The sequence below is a fragment of the Manis javanica genome, chromosome 4, assembly GCF_040802235.1.
Source record: "Manis javanica isolate MJ-LG chromosome 4, MJ_LKY, whole genome shotgun sequence".
Classification (NCBI taxonomy): Eukaryota; Metazoa; Chordata; class Mammalia; order Pholidota; family Manidae; genus Manis; species Manis javanica.
In genome coordinates, this window is record NC_133159.1 from 49,987,815 (window position 1) to 50,011,581 (window position 23,767).

At 38.1% G+C, this 23,767-nt stretch overlaps 1 protein-coding gene across 13 annotated transcripts in view; it reads left to right on the forward strand.

Annotated features, from left to right (window-relative positions):
- NFIA (nuclear factor I A) overlaps positions 1-23,767 on the forward strand; it is a 542,941-nt gene that overhangs the window by 482,499 nt on the left and 36,675 nt on the right. For all 13 annotated transcript variants that reach the window (XM_073234026.1, XM_073234025.1, XM_073234033.1 and 10 more), the window contains 2 exons: positions 3,995-4,173; positions 6,439-6,604. In XM_073234026.1, the coding sequence (XP_073090127.1) occupies positions 3,995-4,173; positions 6,439-6,604 (345 nt within the window). The remainder of the gene's footprint in view (positions 1-3,994; positions 4,174-6,438; positions 6,605-23,767) is intronic.

Genomic DNA, 23,767 nt, shown 5'->3' on the forward strand with positions numbered 1-23,767 from the left:
AGTTTCCAAATCTATCTGGCCATGACTTCCTGTTATCATCTTCTTTGAGCTTATGAGGCCTCCTCCCTATGGTGGACTTGCAGACCACAGGGGTTACTTGTGGGAGCGTATGAGTCTGTGAACATACAGAATAATACAGTAACAACCTTGACCTTCTCTGTCCTCGGTCTTAATTTTACTCTAAAAGAGGAAACATTTTCACATTAAAAAACATATTCAGTTGTGTTGGCGTTTTTAACTTTTTCTCTTTCAAACTAAAACCCACACAATCTTTTAATGAACTGGGGGTGGGTAGGTGGTTTATAAACATGTAAACCAACCTGCCTGACCTGCTTTCTTCTTTTTAAGTATCCAGTAATATGGTCATTTGGTAATAAATAACTGAGCACTGCACTCTTTGGGAAATTCTTGTTCCCTGTTTCTTGAATTGCGGCTACGTTGTTTAGAACATGTAGGCAGTGCCATTCCAGCCAAAGAAACCTGATCAAATTTCCTTCTTTCCCATTTTATATGTATTTTTTATAAAAAGCCCAAGCAGTTCTTCTAAACAAGTCTGGTCTCTGATTAAAGTGCAAACCAGTAGTGAGACATATCCAGAGTGGAGTGGTCCGACACTGTGTTGCTCCTGGCCTCGGGTACCGAGAGTGTCAGACCCCAGAAGCAGCCAGTTTTGTAGTGCCTTTTAATATACAAAACTGTATGAACATCAACATGTTTACAGATGGATGCACTGCAATAAACTGTAACCGCTTGAGAAAAGCCTTTATTGACTCTCAAGTAAATAATGCACATTTTAAAGGATCTAAATATGCATTTACATAATGTGCTGTAATTTTTTATTGTGTCAACTACTCACACACACACACACATCCATAAGAGATGTTTTTCTCCATCAAAAATTTGGACTCCTACCATTCTTCGTGCATTACATTAGCACCATGCCAGACTCAGAATGGTAGTTTCTTCTCTAGGGCCGATCAGGGATCTCAATATACATTTCATGAATTCTACTGATTGAATTATTGATTCAACCCCAGTGACACTTTCTAAAATGATTTGAGACTACTTACACAAAAATTTAGGCACACATAAACATCTAATCCATGGTAAAATAGAGAAAACACAAAATAGGAAAGAAGGAAAAACAAATTTAGAGATTGCTGAAGTCTGAGCGTTAGAACAGAAGAACCAGGTGGGTCTCGTTGTCCAGTAGAAGAGTAATACTAGCAGGTTATTAAAAGAAATCGCATATATAAAATAGAACTTTGCAATGTCTGTAACACAACTATTTTTCGTTTGAAGAAATTAAAGCTGAGGATCTTGAATGATTTATATCCAGTTCTATAATTAACCAGTGGCTGAACCAGAAAATCCAAGTAGGGGTTGTGAAGGATGACCCTTTGAAATGCAGACTCAGCAATTGTCTAATCTGAAACTACAGGCTAAATGATTTCCTGGTATTAATTAAGAATTAATTGATCCTTGTAAGCCAGTCATTATAGAATCAATCCCATATAGTACCGTGTGTTCTTAAGTTTGTGTTAAAATAAATTCTAGGCCACAAGGAACAGATCAATAAATGGTTTTTTAGTAAAATATAATAAAGAAACTAAGGTCCAAATTTACTTTTACATGTTGAACAACAAAAGGGGGTTGACAGGATGTTTACTAACAATTAAGGGAGGGATTCCAAAATCCTATTGAATTATTTCCTCCATCAAGTTTCTTTTAACTTTTGGCTGCCTGATATTTGCTCAAGTGAATTTTTTCCCTCGGGCAGCATCCTCTATCGGCCATCACAGTTCAGTAATCTAACAGTCATTCATCACTTTGCTTTGAGCACCTGAGGCATTGCCTCTGTATCATTCAGGTCTACTTCCCGGGAGCTCTTGACAATGGAGCTGTCACCTTTGTGCTTGACATGCTGCAGAAGTTGAGTGCATCATTTCATTACGCTCAGTACATTCCCAGCCTTGTTTGGGAAATGCCACATTCCATCCCTCCCTAGAAACTATTCGCTCAGATGCAGGGTACTGGGTCATAGTTTCCTGCTGCCAGCACAGACGGCCATACCATATTAGATGAAAAAATGTATTTGGTTCCTTAAAGCCAGTGGCACAATTTGTCAAGTAAGAGGTGACCAGAGCCATTTTAAATCAGAGACAATAATGGGTTCCAAGATTTACTTTCATTGTTTGAATCCTAAGTTTTAGCAGTTTTTCTGTAAGCTCCCCAGTTCTTTATAGGTGAAAAAAAAACCACAAAATTTGAAGTCTATGTTTATTTGTAAGGTTGTTTTATTAATTTCTGTACTATTCATGTATTAAGTCATTCATTGTACATTCAACAATTATTTACCAAGTGCCAGGCACTGTGCTGGGAATATGACAGTGAGCCAGTAAATGGATGGAAAAACTATTAACTGAAGTGGGAAAGACTGGGAGAAGAGCAAATATGAAGGTAGAAGATGACAAGAATCCTGGTTTGAATGGATTATTGTTTCAGATGCTCTCAATTATATGCTGAAGACAGGAACTTTGTGTTGGCTCAATATCGTATCCCAAGCTCAGAGTCAAAGCCTAGCAATATTTACTGGAAAAATTAAAGGTTGCATGAATGAAAGGGTCCCATTAGGTCATCTTTAAGACATGTCACTTCTACTCCAAACCCACATTTCCAGCCTTTAAAAACTACAGATGCCATTCTGAACGTCAAAATCCTAGACATTTCAGTCATTGGCGAGAAAATGCCCCAATCTTAAAGATCCAGTAGGGAACCAACAGCCCCTGCCCCAGTGATCAGTGGGGGTGCATACTTTTCCACAGTCCTCAGCCATGCCCATGGGGAGTGGCGGAACACATGGCCTTCATGTTTAGATTACCCTTCAATTTTATGAGCCTCTTCTTGGTTTGAGGAAAGTTCTTATTCTCCAAAAATGTGGACATTCCTTTGTTTTCTCTCTGCAAGGACTCCTTGAGTTTAAAGATTTAAAGTGCAAAGAGTAAGGAAAGATAAATACTCTGATCTGCTTTTATTTGGGAGATGTTTTCTCCGGCCCTCCTTGAGAAGTCAGAGCTGCTATCTTCGCCTAATTTGGTTTGAGCATCTTCAACCCTTCCCATGTGCTGCTCTTATCCTCCAGCAGATCTTATCAATCACCCTTCCAACTCCAGGGCCAAAGTTCTCTCAGAAAGATTATTAAGTACCTCACATAAGTTTTTTAATCTAATGTAATCTTCTTGCACAAATCATATTTAGCAGGGTTCAAATATAAGGGAGTAATAGTTGTCTGGGTCTTTTATCACTTTTTATGGGCAGAGGGCCAGCAGTATAGCAGAGGTCACTGCCTACTCATCCTGTGGGTTCCCCCTGCTCTAACATTTATGCATTTCTAAATTTGGCTTTCAAATGGCAAAAAAAAAAAAGACTCCATAAGCCTTCCATATGAAGGGAGGCACCCAAGTTACACAGGTTCATTAAGTGATCATTTACTACATACTTCAAAAAATTTCATCCTGAATTAGTCCCTAGAAATTTCCTTGAAAGGGGCATAAGAGCTTTAACAATGAATTATTGTCTGTGGATAGCTCAGCATGAAAGAGGATCCATATGTGCAAACTAGAATTTGTCATATGTAATGTCAGTTAAATCAGGTCTAATCTACCAAATACATTTTTTATTGCTTGCTTCATTAAAAAGGCTCTTAAGGTAATGAATAATCTTCAGCTTCAACAAGGATTATTAATGCCTTTATAACTCATGTCCACTGAAAATAGAAAGACAGCTTGAAACCCTACCCTAATCTAACCTCCATGTTTGTCTTAGAGCCTTAAGGAAGAAAATCCTTCAGACCTATCCTGTGTTAAATTCAGTCACACGAGCTATACTGTGAATGGGGTCAAGAGAAGAAATAAAACAGGAAGTTGAACCAGATTTAGAAGCTGTGATAAAGCAAGGTTTTCTCGTCATAACGCTGATGTTTTCTCTTCCACAGCAAGTCCACACGCAACACCATCGACTCTTCATTTTCCGACATCACCCATCATCCAGCAGCCTGGGCCTTACTTCTCACACCCAGCCATCCGCTATCATCCTCAGGAGACGCTGAAAGAGTTTGTCCAACTTGTCTGCCCTGATGCTGGTCAGCAGGCTGGACAGGTGGGGTTCCTCAATGTAAGGAAACCTCTTTTTTTCAATTCCTTTAGAAATATTAACTGAATGTAAAAATAACAAGGGAAGACCTTATGCCATGTGACATTGTGCTCTAATGTTGTGCTGACTGACTGCAGGCAAATGTCCTATTTATTCTAGATTGTGGGAAAGTTAACTTGCTCTAAGAGTGATTGGCCAGGGTTTAAAAACAGTGTTTGTCTTAAGTTCGCAACTGTCAAGTTTATGGATATAAATCATCTCAAGGGTGAACTCTATAACCTTCTAAGGTCTGAGGACTGATAATTCCACCTTGCGCATACCAACCCTAGGGCTCACACAGTTAACAAAATAGAAAGACCAAATCATTTTAAATAATGATTTGGGGTGGTAGGGAGAGGTAGAGAGATGAGGGAGCACAGATGTTTCAGATCAACTAAGTTGAAATTTTTTAAAAATATAGTCTTCTAACACTTTAGATCAAGTTGACCAGTACTTGAACTCAAGATGCTAGAAGTACAGTTTATTATAGTTTGTTATTTCTGCAACTAGTTATCTTTCCCACTTATCTTTGTATAAAGCTAAACAGCATTCAATAGCTTCAAATGAAATGTTTTCATTTTTTTCTCAAATAAACCAAATAATCATAATTTGAAATAATACTTCCAATGTAGAAGTGATTTTTAAAAATCACAAATTCCATTTCAAATATGGAACAAAATGTTTGCAATGGATAGCTGTATCTCCAGGCCAACAATAATAATAATGGTAAATAATGACTAGCATAAAGCTAAATGTGATTTTCTTTTTCTCCTAATAACTGCACATGAAGCCACAGATTAGCTGTAATTATTATTGCCTAATGTAGAACGTTATATCACCCTGCTCTGTAACTTGATTTCTCCCCTTGCAGAAATACCTGATTTTGCATATCTGAGACAAAACAGGCAGCTTTGACTAATGCATGGTGATGTGTTAGCAGATACGTTTCTGTCTAGACAACAAATCAATATGGTGCCTTTTTTCTTTTTGCCTGTGTATTTATTTGCTTGGCTTATTCTAAAGCATTCACTTATGGACTTTTAGCCCACTCAGAAATAACACACAGGCGAGTTTGCTGGCAAGAAAGCATACCATTCTGATTGTCAGACAAGATAGTCTTTAAGGAACAATACTAAATATGTAAGTGAATGCTGATGAGGAAGCGAGACTGCCTCTGCAGAATTACTAAGCTTACACTTAAAAGCCTAGGACAACAGAATCTCCAACTGCAATTTGATTTGAGACTATAGCCTAAATATGAGTTATTATTTGTTGTCCAGTGTCACTGAAGTCTGGAATCAGGCCACTTGGGAAACCATGAAAAAAATGACATGAGCACGGGCATCAAGCGTCTGACTTCTAAATATCTAACTTTTTAAAGATAATCCTGACATCATTCACTCTAGCTGTCAAATGCCCAGTTTTGCATTCTGACCAACATTTTATAGAGTTTAAGGCAGGTCTCTTCATGGGACTATTTTGAGAAATTTGAAAATAAAATGGATTTGATTGCTCTCTTCATAGGAAACTTTCTTTTGTTAAAAACCTGTTATTTGGTTGTTCTAACATCAGACAGCCAAATAAATATGACTCTTATGGCATATGCTTATATAATTTAAATCAAAATTAGAAGTGATATTTTTCCCTAGCAGAATTTTGACAGCTGAATTCGAAAGTTTCCGTGCCTGATGTTATACAATATGTGAAAGAAATTTTTTATGTTCACTTAACATATTTATTAAATGTTATATAATATCAACTTTGAAGAGTGAAAATAAAATATTTTTTTAAAATCTCAAATGCATATTTAGGAAACTTCATTATATCTATATAAATAGATAGGATGGAATAATTCTGCAATCTGTAAAACACTTATATATTAAATAAATATTTAATAATCATGAGAGTGATAGGGGAGATAGCAAATAAAACAGAAACAAAACATTCTAAGCAAAATTTTGACAGATCACTTTATGGAATCAGGATGCAAATAAGGTCAAAGTAATTCACGAGATAAAATTAAAATGCACTGAATGTGTGTTCCTCGGACTGTGCTTCTGTGGCCTGCCTGGAGTACCGCCTAACAGTTCTTCATCCACATGCTCTTACGGAAGAAATCAAGCAGCTAGAATATTTAGTAATTTACATAAAAGCTGGCTGGTAAATCCTTTGTTTTCAGAAGCAGCTAACGGTTGATGCATTTCTTCTTTTTCTTGTGCATGTTTTGTTTTGTTCCCACCCTCACAGCCCAACGGGAGCAGCCAAGGCAAAGTGCACAACCCATTCCTCCCCACCCCAATGTTGCCGCCACCGCCGCCCCCACCGATGGCCAGGCCTGTGCCTTTGCCAGTGCCAGACACAAAGCCTCCGGCCACGTCCACAGAAGGAGGTGCAGCCTCCCCCACCTCACCAAGTAAGTATGCCTGGGACAAAGCGCCGGTCACTGATAAAGCTCTACGCACTTTCAACCTCATCTAAGCTTGGTCCCTCACTGCATAGACTCCAGTAATAGGCACAGATCCCGAGCCGTGGTGGTAGCATGAGTTGGCAGAGCCAAGGCCAGACTCAGGTGGAGACCCCTCTGGGGGACCATCAACTATACCAGCTGTGGAAATGACTGGGTGTTTGAGTGGGTAACATGGTGTAGGTACCTGCCCAAGACTGAAATCAAGATATGAGGTATTAATTAGATCTTGTATATTTTTTGAGTAGCTTTGAATGCCATCCTCATATCATCAAACAGCATCTACTTGCATAAATTCTTATTACTAAAAAGTCCTTCATATTTCTGAGTAGTCCTGCCTTTCAGTAACTTCCAATCAAAGAGAAATGTACTTGATGACCTGTAATGGCTACACACCTTGTACATCAAATAGAAAAGAACAGTTTAGGCCAGAGTAAGAATTCAAAGGTATGTACGTTGAACATTCACCAAGAGTAAGAACCTGGCACAAGATCAAAGCTAGTAACTGTGGCAGCCGCGTGGCTAGGCTTGGCAGGGGAGGAAATAGAAAGTAGAATTGAATGGAAAGAGAAAAGAACTCTCCGCTTTTCTCTGAATATTCTGAGAACATGTGAACAGACAACATGGAATTCTAAAACCTTTTTAGATAATAGAAATGACTGCTTATTAAATTAGAGAGAGAACAATTCTCCAGATATCTCCTGATAATTTAGAGATGGCAAGGGGCTAGAAATAGTTTGAACACACAAATGCGGCTTTTATTAGTACCTGGAACAATGTCAAAAAGGAGTGATGACTAGAGGCAGAGGTCCCAGGTGGTGGATGGACTACCTAACCGGACAGAGGGTGTGTTGAGCATTTACCCTAAAGCTTAATAGAGGACTCCAAGTGTAGGAAAGGAGTGGAACTGTGACAGTGACCCTAAGGAGAAGGTCCTTTCAAAGGACATGAGACTAGATGCAAGGAATCTACCAAGGAAAAGATTAGAGTAGACAGGAAAGAAGTGTTAAGATCAAGAACTTGAGCAACAGTTATAAAAGTTAAATGGAGGGACCACAAGAGGGATGTTGTGTAGACATAAGCTTTGGGATTGGACAGCCATTTAGGTGAATATAGTGAGAGATGATTCCAGGCCTCTCAGGTTCCTTACTTTCAGTGTTGGGGACATAATGGTGTTTGGTGCAGAAGGGAAGGGGCCAAAAAGGATAAATGAACCTCTGTTGACACTGTGTTCATTAGATTTAATTCTGGAGACCTAAATCCAAAATGCCTGGAGTCCCTCATGGACATGTGTCTGAGGGTGAGCTTTGAGTTATCTAGTATTCCTTCCATTATTATAATAATTCAGATAGAGGTGAGTGGCATTATGCGTGGATTCTGGTATTATAGCAAAAGAGTGAGGGTCCAAGGGCAATCTGGGGAGATCTACTTCTCTTAGTAAGAGGTGGTTCAACATTTGTCAGCAAAGGAGAAAACCTGATGTCCAGTGACAAAGGGAGAAAATTAGGCTTGTCTATGGATCTTTGAAGCTCAGCTTAGAAAAGGAGCTTCTGAGAAGTAGAGACTCCTAGATGTGTCCTGCTTATTGTGTATTAATGCAACATCTGCAAACCAGCCATAGAAATAACCATCCCCAAATCCTATTGTATCTAGTCACTGGGGATATTGGTCTATGGTTGGTAGCCACATGCTTCTTGTGCCCTGTATATGCCTCTGTGTACCACTTTCCTGTTCCTCTCCTCCCTCTGTAGAGGACAAGGGCACAGCCCTTTAAAGCCTTGTAGTACAATCCTACCTATTCCATGTAAACACATCCTCACGCCCACCATCATGTCTCATGCCTCCATAGTATGTTTTGCAGTAATAAGGATGGGGCTTTCTGAGGCACTGTGGACAAGTGGAAATGCCATGTGCAGCTATTGAAGTCTAAAAGATAGGGGCTCAAATCCCTACCATTCAAATTATGAGCTGTCTCCTCAAATTACAGTTTCCTCATCTATAGAATATGAGTGGTAATACCTACTTGACAGGATGGTGTGAAGTCAGCCATGATAGCACCACCACCAAATAAATTGGAGGATTTATTATCTGCCAAAACTCTCAGCTAGTGAAAGGTTCTAGGTAATGATGAAATATGTCTGTAGGACATGTGGAAGCTCCTCAACCCCTAAATCAAGTTAACGCCTTCGGGTCTATCCTCTGGACTCCATGCCACAGACTGAATCAAATGCCTTGTGTAAGGAAGTACTGGTCATCCTCTTGTGCTCAGCCTCAACCACTCTTTCAACATGGGGAGAAGTGTGGAGGGGGTTGTGGCAGATCCAGTTTATATGGTTGCATGTCCATTAGAGCAGTGTTCAAGGGTCTTTATAAAAAGGAGAGTATCAGGAGAGAGAGGTCCAAAGTTTGATCTAAGTAATTCGATGTTTATTTTTTTGAACCGCAGGATTCTAAAAATGTAGACCGAACAAAATGTTCTACTGATGGTGTAGAAAGGTTTTATCATCATAAGTTTTAGCCCTTATTTCTGGGCTTTTCTGGGGGTTGCAGAATTCACAATAATATGTTGTTTCACAGCAATATCTCACCTTATCATCTACTTTATTAACAAGACAGTGATAGTCTGGGAGACTTGTAATTGATAGCACAGAGAAGCCTCTGAAATTAAAAATCTCAAAGCCCACCAGTCCACAATGGGAGAGGACTTAAGGACCCTGCCCACCCTGCCCCCACTAACAAGAAAAAAAAAGACTCTTCCATGCCCTGGTTTTTTGACCAATCAATAAATAAAATAGAAGAAAAAAACAGATGGAAGATCAGACAATCAACTCTGCTATTGAGAATTTGATTTATAACTTCGGGAAAATGTGCTTTCTAATGCTAAACCTCCACATTACTCCGTCAAGTCCAGCCAGTCGCTGGCAGTGCTGGACCCCCACTGGCCTTCCCAAGCAGGGTCTGCTGATGGTATGGAAGCCCAGATGGCTGGGTGCTCCCTGCCAGCACCAAAGGGGCAGGACAAGTAACATCCAGTTTCTCCTTCCAACCTCTACAATCTAGAAAGTAGAAAGTGAGGTGTGAATAGAGGCCAAGAGCGTATGGAAGGAAACAGGTATCAGAGAGAAGTCACCTCTCCCTCCCTTAACATTCATCTTTGATGACTACCTTCTTCCATTCACTGCTTCAGCCTTCATACACTGAGCACCTGCCATGTGCTAAGGACTGTGTTAACTGCTTGGAATACAGACATGATTAATGTCTGTAGACATGTCTACATGTCTTTAGACATGTGTACAATGTCTTTAGACATGATTAATCCCTAGTCTAAAGAAATGTGGGATTTATTGAGGCGGACAGCTGGCAAATGCGTAGGACAACCCTGGGGCAAAGACTTGCCGGGTTCTACAGGGTGGACTTGGGTGGACTAGGTCCAGGTGTGAGGCCTCAGGTGAAGATTATTTAAGAGAGGGTGACTACTAAGCCATTTAGTAGGGATTACATTCTGGTGTTTTAAGTCTGTGAGAGAAGGTAGAACTTCAGTAACCAGCTTAGGAGGAGGGAGGATATCTAAAATTAGATTACCAGTGGATAAAAATTTTAGGGCAAAATATATATATATATATATATATATATATATATATATATATATAGAGAGAGAGAGAGAGAGAGAGAGAGAGAGAGAGAGAGTTCATAAATTATGTGCTTTTTTAGAAATTCAGACCACAGGATGGATAGATCCCGTTTGTCTTTGTCCGTTTATTAGAGCTCAGCTTTGGCAAGGAGAAACGTCATGACAGCGTATTATGTACAGATGTTCAACATCCCAACAGTAGATCCTAAGGGGAGGCTTTTTTAAGAACACTAATCATCTAACCAGAGACAGCCTTTCTATTTAGTGGCTTGAGATAATTTGCAATAAAATAAGATTTTAAAAATAAAACAGGAAATCCTGCCAAGGGTGTCCTCTATCACCCGCTTTCCTGGACCTCGCCCCCCTTACTTCTTAGTGGGATTACCCTGACTGAACTACCTGCTCTCCTAGGCAGACGCCAAAATGAACTGGGGCGGCAGGTGCGCTGTGCTGCATACAGGGAAGAGTCCAAGACATCATTTTTAATACCATCTCATAATGAAATACAAATGGCCGCCAGCCTAAAGCAGACTATGTGTTTTTAAGCTGATCAGTTGCCTCTGGCACCAGCACTCAACTTTGCATCTGCAGCCAAAAAAACAGGGGTAAGGCAGATTTGAGGAAAAATTTGCCTGTGAATGAGAAAAATCCTTACCAGTGGCCTAAAAAACAAGGGAGTGGAGGTGGAGATAACAGTTCTGCTCTCTCTCACAGAGAACTCTCTTGTTAATTTGTTTGGAGAAAGATGGATTAAACTGCACCAGGCCTCTTTAGGACACCATGACAAACAGAAGGGATAACCTGGAAAAGGAAGTCACAACAGATGTGTTCCATTCCTGCTGATGAACCAACTACCTTTGTGGGTTTAGATACCCAGCAAGATCATCTAAATTCAATAGTCATTGACCAATCACTGGGTGCTAGGATTCAGCAGGAAATGAGAGAAATAAAAAATTCCTGATCGTCTGGAGCCCTTATTTGAGATATACCAGGGACGAATGAAGTAAGTTTGTGATGCATAAGTTGCGTAGGAAAATGGAGCTCAGAGGGTGGGGAGTAGTGGAAATGGGATACAGCTAGAAAGAGGGTGATGAGAGAAGGGGAAATTTGCACAAAGACCTGACAGAAGTGAGAGGTTGAACCATGAGACTCTAGGGGAAGAGCTTTCCAAGCAGAAGGAACAGCCAGTGCATCTTGGCATGTTTGAGAACAGCCCAGAGGTCGGTGTGCTGAGAACAGGGTGAGGGTGAGGAACCAGGAGGAGGCACAGTCCGAGAGGAAATGCTGGGGATGAGCTTGGGAACTGGGTGTTGGGAGTGAGACAAGTAATGTAAGTTATTCTAAGTCATTGTAAGGACCTTGGCATTCACTCTGAGGTGGCAAGCAGAGAAGTGGTAACTACCTGTGTTTTACTAGAAACAGCTGATGGGTTGCAGCTTTCAGGATTTGCTGACACCTTAGATGTGGGTTGAGAAAAAAAAAAAATAAGAGAAATCATTGATGACTCCTAGTTTTTGACCTGAGCAACTGCAAGGATGGAGTTCCCTGAACTGAGATGGAAGGACTGCTGAAAGGGCAGTTCTGGGCAAGGGATGGGGATCAGAAGTCTGGTTTGACCGAATTATGTTTGCGATGCCTACTAGATTCTTACTGGTGAGACTAACTATCATAACATCCTACCTATAGCAGCTCTTTGCAGTTTACTGAGTGTTTCCATGTGCATCTTTTCACTAATTGGGAACGAACTCCTTGTCAAACATGTAATAGAATAAATGGATATTTCTAAGAGTCCTGAGAACAAACCAAGAGTAGGAGAAATCTCTCAGTAGGTTTGGGTCTATTTGTGGTATGATTATTCAAAATGCACTCTTTTTTTTTCTTAATTGAATTGTGCGATCCAATTTTTATGTAAGAGGTTGACACCAAGATCATACTATAAAAACGGACTTCTCCAAAGAAGAAGTTGAAGATTGGTATCTTAGCCTAGAGTTATAATGGAAAGAAAAAAACACTTTTAAATTATGATGGAAGATAAAACATACATATTTTTCTTGTTTTAAATTAATTAGAACACAAGATCTCAATTTAAAAATATATACAAGACTTACAAATATTTTTCCCCAGGCCTTCTTAGCCATGAACTTCTGATTTTTTAAAACTAGAATTCTCTTAAAATAGAAGCATGGAATAACAATTTCCTTTATTATTTATTTTTATATCTGATGAATCTTGTATATATTCATTACATGAATGATTGTGAACCTATTAACGAAGAATATAAAAATAATCTATGACCAGGATGGAATCACTCTAGTATAATAATTAACATATGATCAATGCTTTTTGGTTAGAAAAGGTCTTTATACATACACATTATCTTTTTCTGTCTTCCTAGGAGTCCTATGAGGTCAGAATTTTCTGGACAAGGAAACTAAAATTAGAAAGTGTAGGTTACTGTGCTAATCCCAAGATTATACTCCTGGAGTAGACTGGTAGGGACTCAAATGCAGACCTTCCCATGCTCTTTCTACTGCCTCTACTGCAACTGAGCAAATTACAAAGCAATGGGACATGGTTACTAGGGAGCCTCAACTGCCTGCTTGCATCTGAAATTATTAACACAACAAAGTATTGAGCTTTTATTAATGTGTCAAAGCACTTTTTAAATGTTTTATACATATTACTTTGTTTTAGTCCTTTCAATAATCCTATGAAGTAAATACTTAAATTGTCCTAATTGAGAAAGACAAGGCATAAAAGAGGTAATTTTCTCAAGGTCACTCAGCCCAGTTTAACAGCATCATGAGTCACACCCAGCCACCTTGAACCTGGAGTTAATACGCTTGGCCATAGCATCCTATGAGTATCTGCGTTAGCCCAAAGCTTCTATATTTTTGCAGTGAAAACCCTATGGGAGAAATTTAGGAAAAAATGTTAGTGGTCATTTATACTTTAGCATAAGTCGATTTATGTTGAGAGTAATTCTTATTATCAGGGAAAGGAAGAGGGCAGATTTGGAGGGAGATAAAATAATAACAGCAAAAAAGTGGAAAATGGGAGATTTTGATAAAGGCAGATTTCTTTTATTCTCTAGGGCTCCTCAGAGCTTAGACAGTTGATGAATGCTTTGAAGAATTACTTTCTGAGTTGTCACCCAAATAATCTCCCTTTCACCAACACATTTTTTTAAAGTGTGTAGCACATAGTTTTAATCAGTCATTGGATTAAGAGCAAGCCAGTGAATGATATACCATATTTACATAATTTTTTAGATGACATAAGGACTGTGTTTCCTCCTTCAGAGAAGACCCAGTGGTAATTACAAGAGAGAATAAACAAAAAATTAGTGGTTTCTTTTACAGAACACTTTCATTACTGATGCCTGGAATACTCCATTATTCTTTTTTTTCTTTTTTTAGTTTTAAAAACTACATTCAAGAAAATTCATTCTGTGGTGCACAGTTCTATGAGTTTTTATAACATCATTGATTCTTGCAGCCAACACCACAGATAGGATACAGAACAATTCCGAAGAACTTCCTCCTCATCCTTACCTATTCTTAAGTTAATGTCTGATGTCACTTAGCGCCAGGGAACTTATTTTACTTCACTCTGTCTCCACAGTAGTTTGAATTTCTCTACCAGCTCTGCTGCTGTTCCCATTATATTTCAATTTTTTATATTCTGAACTAGAAAGGGCCTATATATATAAAATATTTCAGTATATGGCAATAGTGGCATTTTGTAATTTAGGATGGAAAAGGTTTATTCAGTACAGTATATTGGGACAACTGAGTAGCCATCCAGAAAAATAGAAAATTCCTCACACAAAATAAATTCTAGCTGCAGCCAAAAAACAAACAGAAAAATGCAAATGTTAAGCCCTAGAATAATGCATGAAAATACAGACGATTTTTTGATAATATTGTAGTGAGGAGGGCCTTTCTAAATAATACAAAACAGAATCCACAAAAGGAAAGACTGACAAATTCTACTCTAAGAGTATTAAAAATTTATGCATAGAAAAAAACATAAAAAGTCAAAGGACAAACAATACAGTAGGAAGAATATAATACATATGACAGAGGACTAAATTATCTGATACATAAATAGTTTTTAAAAATCAGTAAGAGGCCAACAATCCAATAAAAAGACAAAAAAAGAGTATAAGCATAGAGAAATGAAAAACATTTGAAAGATACTCATGTAGCATTAAAGAAAGACAAAATAAAACTTGAATGATATTTTTACCCATCAGATTAGCAAAGATCAACAAGCATCTTGACCCAGTCTTGGTAAGTGTGTAGAAAACAGACCCTTTCCTGCCCTATTAGAGGACTGTAAATTGGTTCAACCACTTCAGAAAACAATTTAGCTTTTTTTACCTATTTTACCTATTTTTATGTGTATAAATTTTAAATCTAAGTGACAAATATGTTAGATATGTAAACAAAGATGTATATAAAATATTCATGGGAACATTGATTATAATAAAACATTGGTAATAACTCAAATATCTACCAATATGATGTATATTGGGAACCCTTTAAAATAAAGAGAGAAGTCTATATGAATTCATGGAATAATCAGAGTTATGTTAAGTCAACAAAGGGGAGTGCTAAGAAGTGTGTATAGAAGAGATTACTATCGAAGAGTGGAAGGATATCTATACACAGTGGCTTGCATGTTGAAAGATAGAAACTGGTTTGTCAGGGAAGAGCTCTCGGGCACTTTATGCAGGGACAATGAAATATGTTATTGAATTTTAAATCCTCCTTTTATAGCAAATATAATGATTTATTCATTTTGAAAAATATTTGTCTAATGATCTAAAACTCTGTATCTTATTTGTTATAGTGACCAAAACTCAGATATGGGGGCTGGTGTGGGGCGGTCTTCCATAAAATCCATGGCAATTTTTATACATCTAGATTTTCCCTGTACCTACCCAAACTTTGGGTATGATAGCAAAAACCTATGATTTTTCTGAAGAAGAACAATATTCTTTTTTCCTCACATACAGCATGGAGTTTAGTGTGAGTTTATTCATTCTCTGTAGCAATTATTTGGACACAAGTGCTGCTGTAGTAACCCACTGAATACAAACATACACATGCCATCTTAAATCATAATTTTTCAATTTTTCTTGCAGCACATTTCTACCTTGCTTACAATCCAATTTTTATGTTTTCCTTTTGCAAAGGAAAAAGAAAGTTATGGAAAACCATGTAGTCTGATAGGTATTTTTATATGCATTACCTTAGTTGCATCTGATGATTATTATAAGTCTGCAAAACTGGAATTGTTAGCCCTATTTTAAAAAGAGGAAATTGAGACTGAGCCAGGATACAAACTGGGTCTGTGGACTCCAAAGCCCAGTGCTTTGTATTCTACCAGGATATAATACTTTTTTGGAGGTATATAATATTGTATGTACACCTTGCCTCTGGAAATCCTAAGACACTTATAAAGAACTTTAACATTATTCTAAGAATAATGGATTTTTGGATACATTGAATTGGATGAAAAACAGAGGAACAGAGAAGTGACAAAAGGGAACATGTAGGTTTATCATGACCAGGTCTTGTTTTTTACTCAGTTTTTTACTTCTTCAGGTGACAAAAATGACGGATGAGATTTAGGATTTTCTTTCTAAAGGTAACGTATGGCAGTGCAGGAAACAGAAAACATACAGTAAAAGAGAAAATTCTCTTCTGTTCCCCTGTAATCAACTACTGTTAACATTTTGGCCTGGTTCTCCCCCACTCCTCTTTTCTTAATGCATGTTTATGTGCTTATTTGTGTGTATGCACACACACACATTTATATAAGTTGATTGTGACCATAATGAATATAGTATTTTGTGTGCTATACCATTTCTGATTTCACAAAAAGTTAGGAAATGTGATTTTAAACAATTCTTACCCATTCCTTTACTATAGGACATTAACTTTTGTCCCAACCTATATGCCCCAGCATATTTTTGAACATACATTTTGTTCCAACTTCAATAATTGCATTAGGATAGATTTCTAGAATTACTAGAACCACCAACATGAATATTCTTGGTACATGTTACCAAATTGTTTTTCAGAAAGGTTGTGCCAATTTACACCCTTACAAATTATTTGTGAGTTTGATGAGGGGGTTGAGTATTTCTTTTTAATTGTTGGAAGGCAAATATCTTGGGGTGGAATACCCTTAATCAGATATTGGAATCAGTAGTCCCTGACTGGATGGTTTGGGCATCATTTTTCTTCAAATGTTTCAATATAAAGCACAGTGGAATTCCAGGGATTTCCCATCTTGGTGGCTGAGCCTCTCCTTAGGGGTCACTCTCTGGACTGCTTCTGTGGAGAGGGTAGTCCATTAGACATTCACAGAGTGAGGCCTTAGTTAAAGGGATAGGTGCACTGGAGTAAGTGGTATTTATTATGCTGGACTCTTCATAGAAAAAGAATCTCAGAGAGGTTAACTGGCTTGCCAAGATCACATTTTTAGTAAGAGATTGAACCGATTCAGTCCAGGATTTTCTGGTTCTAAAATTCATTTTCTGTTTACTACATTGCATAGCCACAAAAATGAAATTATCATTTGGAGTTTTCAGGTTCCACTTCTGCTTATTTTATTTAAAATTAAAAATTATTGGAATGTATTTTTAAATCACCTATATCCCTCTCTTCAGAAATAATCACTTTCTGTGCATACTTTCCAACCATTTTCGGTGCATATTTTAAACATGGTTGATCATAATATATATGTGTGCATATATGTATTTATGTATACACATATATAGTTTTGTAAATAACTATTCATTTTAGAGTATAAACATGTCATGATGTCATTATTATTTTAAAAGTTTTCAGTGGCTGCAAAATATTTCAGCGTATGAATGAAGCATTAACTTATAAGTTGGCTCCAGTTTGTTGCTTTTGTAAGTAATGCCATAATGAACATCTTGGAGCATAAATCTTTATCTGTACTTTTAAATATTTGTTGAGGATAAATTCCCAGAAGTAGGTTTCCGGATTTACACTGCCTTTTGAGAGGCTGCAGAAGCCTTTCAAGAGGGAGCAATCCAATATATTGATCTAAGTTTCTTTTTTTAGTAAACCCCAGCTGAATCTAGGGTTGATTCCCTGTGGCTATTTAATATAACTTTCACCTGTGCCTACCCATATACATTGTTGCTTCTGATCAATAAGTATGTTCTATCAATTGAACAACACACAGCATACACATATAAGTAAATGACAGTTATAGTATTTGGATTAGCCATCAAAAATACATTTAAATGAACTGACACAAGCTGTATTCTTATCCTTTAAAGTTATTATGAAAAAGAACATTATAGACAGTTGAAACAGACTGTATGCAGGAGCATTGTAAAGTGCCTCCTTATCACACAGATTTTGATAACATTAGGTCAAAGCATGCTCAGTTTACAAGTTGCTCTGACCCTCTTCTCTCTGAGTGCCCATATGATTGTCTTATGCCTTCCTTTATGCACATTTTACCCCAGATTATGGTGGAGCTAGAAGCCCCTACCTCCCTGAAGATGCCTAATACAAGTAGAAATACTAGCAGAGCAAAGCCATTAGTGAAATTGATTCTTTTCATGATTTTTGTGAACTATTGGCACATTAGACATGTCATGCAAATTGTTACCATACATGTTAAGTAATGCTAATATATTAAAGCTAGAATTCATTAGCTTTTCAGGAAGAAAGCTCGTGAGTGGGCTGTTCTGTAATAATTTACTAGCAATAAGTAGGCTTTACTATCATGCCCTGAGGGCTGTATCCTTTTGGTGGTGGTGGTGGTAACTTGTTTGTAGAAACAAAAGATTTACAGAGATAATAGAATGAGGTAACAGAATTCACAGACGTGATCAAAACAATGAAAATTCAGTGTAGTTATCTTCTAGATTCCAAACATCTGGATGAAAACTGCAGCATGCATTCACTCATATGGGAATTTCTAAATCTCTGAATCCTGGATCTTGTGTAAGCAAAGGCTGTATAATGATAGTAACGATGCTAACCCAGCCCCTGTAAACTTGTCAATACTAATAGATTTCATTGAAGGAGAAACACTCCAGTATCCTCTAACATTTCTTTTGGGACCTTGTATTAGAAATAATACTGTTCAAGTTCCTAAATGAGCTTAATTGTAATGGGTTTCGTTTCAAAATTAACCAGTCTATTTTCTGATAATCTCTGTATTTTTCTTTTTTTCAGAAATGAAAAGTTTGGTCACAGAGCTACTTTTTTTAAAAATAGCATGTGATAGTGCAGTTAAGAAACGATTCTAGAAACGATTTCAATTGGTCTTTAGTCATCTCACAGTTGCTATTTGCATCCCAAGGCTTTCCAGGCCCTTGTCCTTCACTGTCAGGTGTCACTGACAAACATTTAATGAAACCACAACTTGACTCCCAGGGATCTGTTTAAGTCTGCGTCCCTGAACTCATTTTGATGACTTCTGTCCAGTAACTAGGACATTCCTGGGCAGGTGGTAGAATCATAGTAAGTCTATGTTGAATAAAACTGGAGTTTTGACTGGTTGTTTTTAGAGGGTAATCCCCGCACTTGAACACGTCTGAGTTCCCGAAAACAAGGGAACACATGAAGTGCCTGTCGATACTTGAGATACGAAGGGAAAGGTTTAGAGTGTGAGGATATACAGTTGTCTTAATGGTGTTTAGAATGGAGATTTAATATCTTTGTTTACTCAGTAAGTTATTTCTTCTTCTTAAAGGAAAAATTAATTCAATAGACTTTACCCCTCCATTTTAAAACAGTCAGGTCTCTGATCTTTAAAAATGTGACCTTCCCTTGATGTTTGGCAAAATGGCATTGGCAGCATTTCCATCTCTTCTCCTTTTCGTCAGCAGCTGACACCTCTGATTCCTGCTTCTGTCCATTTGCCTGTGCTGCTCTGTGACCCATCAGTTCATCGGAACTTGTCAGCCGACACGTCTTGTACAGCCTGTCCCAGCCATCTCCATCTCCTCTGCAGAGCTTTTTCAGTGCTCCCGCCACATGTCACTTTTCCATCCTTTAATACCTCACAGATTTTTATTTATATTACTTTTAGGCACTCCTATTTTCATTTTCTGCATTCCTCTCTCCCCCATAGGCTCTAATACTGCCTGGGCAGCAGTGTGTCCTGCTCACCTTTGTATCTCCCATAATGCTCAGTACAGAGCCTGGCACAGAGTGAGTGTTGACAGGAGAGAGACAGAGAGAAGGACAGGCAGAGAGAGACACACACCCGCACAGAAAGGGAGACAGAGACAAACAGAAATAGAGACAAAGGAAGGGAATGAATATGAACACATTAAATTATCTCTTTTCGATACACTTCAGGGGTTAGACTTGGCAGAGCTTAAGAGAATGAAGAAGTGGTGTTCACTCCTTTCATGCCGTTGGAGTCTCTGATGAAACAGAACACAAATCTCTCTTCAAACTTCGTGTCAGTTGTAGGCCAGGCGGCCAAGGATTAGGGACCTTTAGTTGTTTCCTGTACCTGGAAATAAATTCAGAAACTCAAAGCTCACCAGGTTCCCCTACTTTCTTCCCTGCCACAGTGCCTCACTGTGTCACCCCCGGCAGCCGGCAGCCGTGCAGAGAGGCGGGCCAGCCCTCCAGCTGGGCAGCGCCTCCCCGTGGGCGTTCCGAGGGCACTGGATGGGCTCCGTCTGAAGGCAGGCCTGTGTTCATGCTCACATCCCACCCACACAGACACACGTCTGCATTCTCTCCCTTTTCTCCCTTTCAGTGATTATATATAGTTCAGTGGTTGCTAAATTTGAACTAGACCTCAGACCTCTCTGCCTGCTTTCAGTATTCCTGTTTATCAGATTTGAGTGATTTTACTGATGTGGTTTTTGTCTTAAAGAAACATCAACTGGCATTGATACAGATATTTTAACACCTTACTGTCTTTATCTTCGGTCATATTTCTTTCCCAAAACAGACAAGCTCCAAGCATCTTTATTCAAAACAATCTGACCACCTTCTTAACACCGTGGTCAGGGTAGGACTGTTAGGTAAAGGCTGCTATAGAATCAAAACTGATTCATCTGGAAATATCATGATTCCTCTTCAGGAAAAGAAAACCTGACACCTTGGGGACAACAAAAGTTGGAATTCTCTTTTGCTCGCAGGCAATCAGTTACATCCACTTCAGAGGACATGGAGGCTCAGTTCTCCCAGGGCACGCCTGCACGGCCGTAATGGGTTATTTCTCCCTCTATACCTATCCACCCTACAGTCCCCCTGGAGATGGATCCCAGTATCCTTAGAGGCCTTGTAAAACTATTGTTTATAGAGAAGCCTGTTCTTAAAACATTCCCTCACCTTACCCTGAGGCAGGACTTGTGCCATCTAAATGAAGGGATAGATACCTAGCAGTGCCTGTGTAAGTGGGGAACCCAGAAGAATGGGGTTTTCAGAATATAGAATCGTTTCCTCACATGGAGTTTTTAAAATCACTGTGGCTAAGGCCCGACTGAGACTTTTGAAGAAATACATTAGAAAAGAGAAAAATATGATCACATTAGAGCAAACAAGAGCTGGTGGAAGCTTCTTATAGGAATGTTCATCCATAACGTTAGGAAAATGGTCCATGGCAGTATTGCCATGTGAATAAGATGGCTGCTAAAAAAAAGCAAACACTTTCTGTTTTAAAGCAGCCAAATAATCAATAATGTGATTTCTAATAGCCTTATTTGACATAAAGACTTTTACAATGAGATTATATATGCAAACTGATTTCCCTATTGACTTATCAGAAAATCATGAAATGCCCCTCAATCTTCCCTCCAGAATCCTCAGAAATGCCTACAGCAATCTTCCCAGAAAATTCTTTTGTGGATTTCATGATTTCTTGAAGCTTTTCCTGCAGCATTTGACTATTGCTGTTATAAATGAGGCAAGAATTATAATTAAGAAAGATATTAATGTGATGTGAGCATAGTAGGTGCAGTTGTATGTAATTAATTACCACATCGCCCCCTTTACTCGATTTTATATTCATACTGAAAGTTCTTAACTGTACATGTATATAGCTGATTCACTGTAGTATATGTGGTTATTTTAATAAAAAGTTTCAGTTGAGGTTTTCGTTCAATAGTGTAACTCCCTTATGCCACTGTTTCTTTGGGAAAATCAAATTCAGCGTATGTCATATCCCTTCTAGTACTACATCCTGTTATAGGTGACACTCTGCCTGTTGTAACTACAATAATAGAAGATGAGTCAGACTTTCATTCTTCCTTCCCTTGCTTTTTCTGTGTCCTTGATTTTTTCCCAGAAGCTAGCTTTCTATAGAATAAATTTTCCCTGGGCACCATTTGTTTCATTTGGTAACTTGGTTACTCAGAGATGCCCAGACTTTTGCAGTTATGATATTCTTTTCTCTTTTTTTAACACAAACACTTTACCGCCTCTTTCACCATTGCTTTCTTTTTAAAAAAAAACAGAATAAACTGTGGATCAGCTTTGTAGCCTGTGAGAGCACTTAAAGGCTTTGTGGGATGTTCTGGTTCCAAGACTGCAAGATTTGTCTCATGATTAAAGAAGGAAAAATAGTCAGTTGTTAGCCTCGGTAATTTTGAGTAGCTAAAGTATTTGTATGTTAAACATTCTTTCAAATAGCAAATTTAGGTCCGGCAAAAATTAGAGAATGGGATGTAATACAAACTTGTCCAGATTTAGTAAACTTGCTATGGTCAACAGAGAACTATCTTCGCAGAAAAAAAAAAAAAAGAAAAAAGTGAAAAAAAATGCTGTATATCCCAGGATTAATCAGCATGCTGGTTTCTGATGTCACCGGTATAGTAAAAATATCATAGGAGAGCGTTTGTGTGCCTGTGATGGCCAGTGTGGGCCAGTGCACACATTTCTAGTAGGACCAGCAAACCCAGCGCCCGGCTCTCAGCATCTGTCATCCATCTCTGAGTCTCAGTGACCTAGCCTACTCTTCATGCCTTTTTGTTCTTCTCAACCTCCTACCTATTCACATATGAAAGGACACATTTTTCTCCTAACTGCTAACAGGTTTAACAGGTTATTTCATCTACTAGCTTCCTCTTTCTCTCTCCCACATCCTCTTTGTGCCCTAGGAGCAGGCAAATTCACTACCAGGTAATTATACTGTCCATCATTTTCAATATATAACTTTCTGTTGAGACTTTTTAAAGCCTATCAAAGTAAAACAGTAGGCTTAGTGGAGTAACCAATAAAGAGTATTTAACTAACCTTTTAAAAAATTAAATTTCCACCCTACTAGTGAGTGAGAGGCACATACAAATGCCTACATGCAGAGGGATTTCTCAAATCCATCAAGTTAGTCTGACATAGGATGGGCCAGAGAGAAAATCAGTAGATTCACATTGCTCGACAGTACAACACATCATACATTTAGATTGTTTTATATAAAGCTGTGATTGGACAAATTCTTCCAAAACAAATACTAAGACAACAAAAATTTCTTATTAATAGCCAGCTGAGAACCCTCATGTTATCCTCTGTCCCATACTGGTTTAACAGCCACAACTATATGACCATCACAGACCGCTGAGGGTGACTTAGCTCTTACCAAAGATGACCAACAGGATATGGGCCAGATTGGTAGAGTTTTTATCTCTTGATGTGCTTAACAAGGGAAATAAGAGATCTGAGCAGTTCTCTGTAAAATTGAACATCAGAGTGAGAGAAGTAGATGATGTTAAACAAGGAGGAAAAAAAAATCTGGCAAAGCAATTGGGTATTCCCTCAGTTATTTGTGTTTTTAAAATTTGCAAGTCCTTTTCATCATTCAGATGGTGTGTATATAGAGTTAGTCAAAAAAACTTAGACCTTTTACAAGTACTACTAAGGAATTTTAAATTGAAAAAAAATTTGAAATTAAGCAATAGTCTACATGAAAGTTCTAGTACAAGAAATAATGTGAATAAATCTTTGTAGTTTGTGGTAAAGAGATGAAGTGTAGGGCACCAAAACAAAAGATCCATTTGGATTTATCAGCCAATGAAACACCAAAGCCACTGAATTTTTTTTTCTTGTTAAAGTAGAGTGAAGCTCTTAAATATAAATATAAGAAAACGTAATAAAACTTCCACATAATGCGAAAAAGATAGTGAACTCAAGTGTGGTACCTGAGGTTCCAGTGTGACATCCTGGTTTACATGGGGTTTTGATATTTTGTGCCTTAATGGCAGGGTTCTAGGATAGGAAGACCACAAATGTTCATATTTCAAGCACATTTTGTGCATCACAAAGGTTCTAGACACTCTACCAGGCCTATAAAAACAGCTTATTCTAAATGTTTTTCCACCTGCATTCTGTAGAACCCATTACTTCCTTCTATAAAGATTCCTCTTTGATATTTAGCTATAAAGGCAGAGCAACATTCCAGGGTTTTTAGGAGTTTAATAGTATGAAAAGCAAGGTTGTAAAATGAACTGCTTTCTT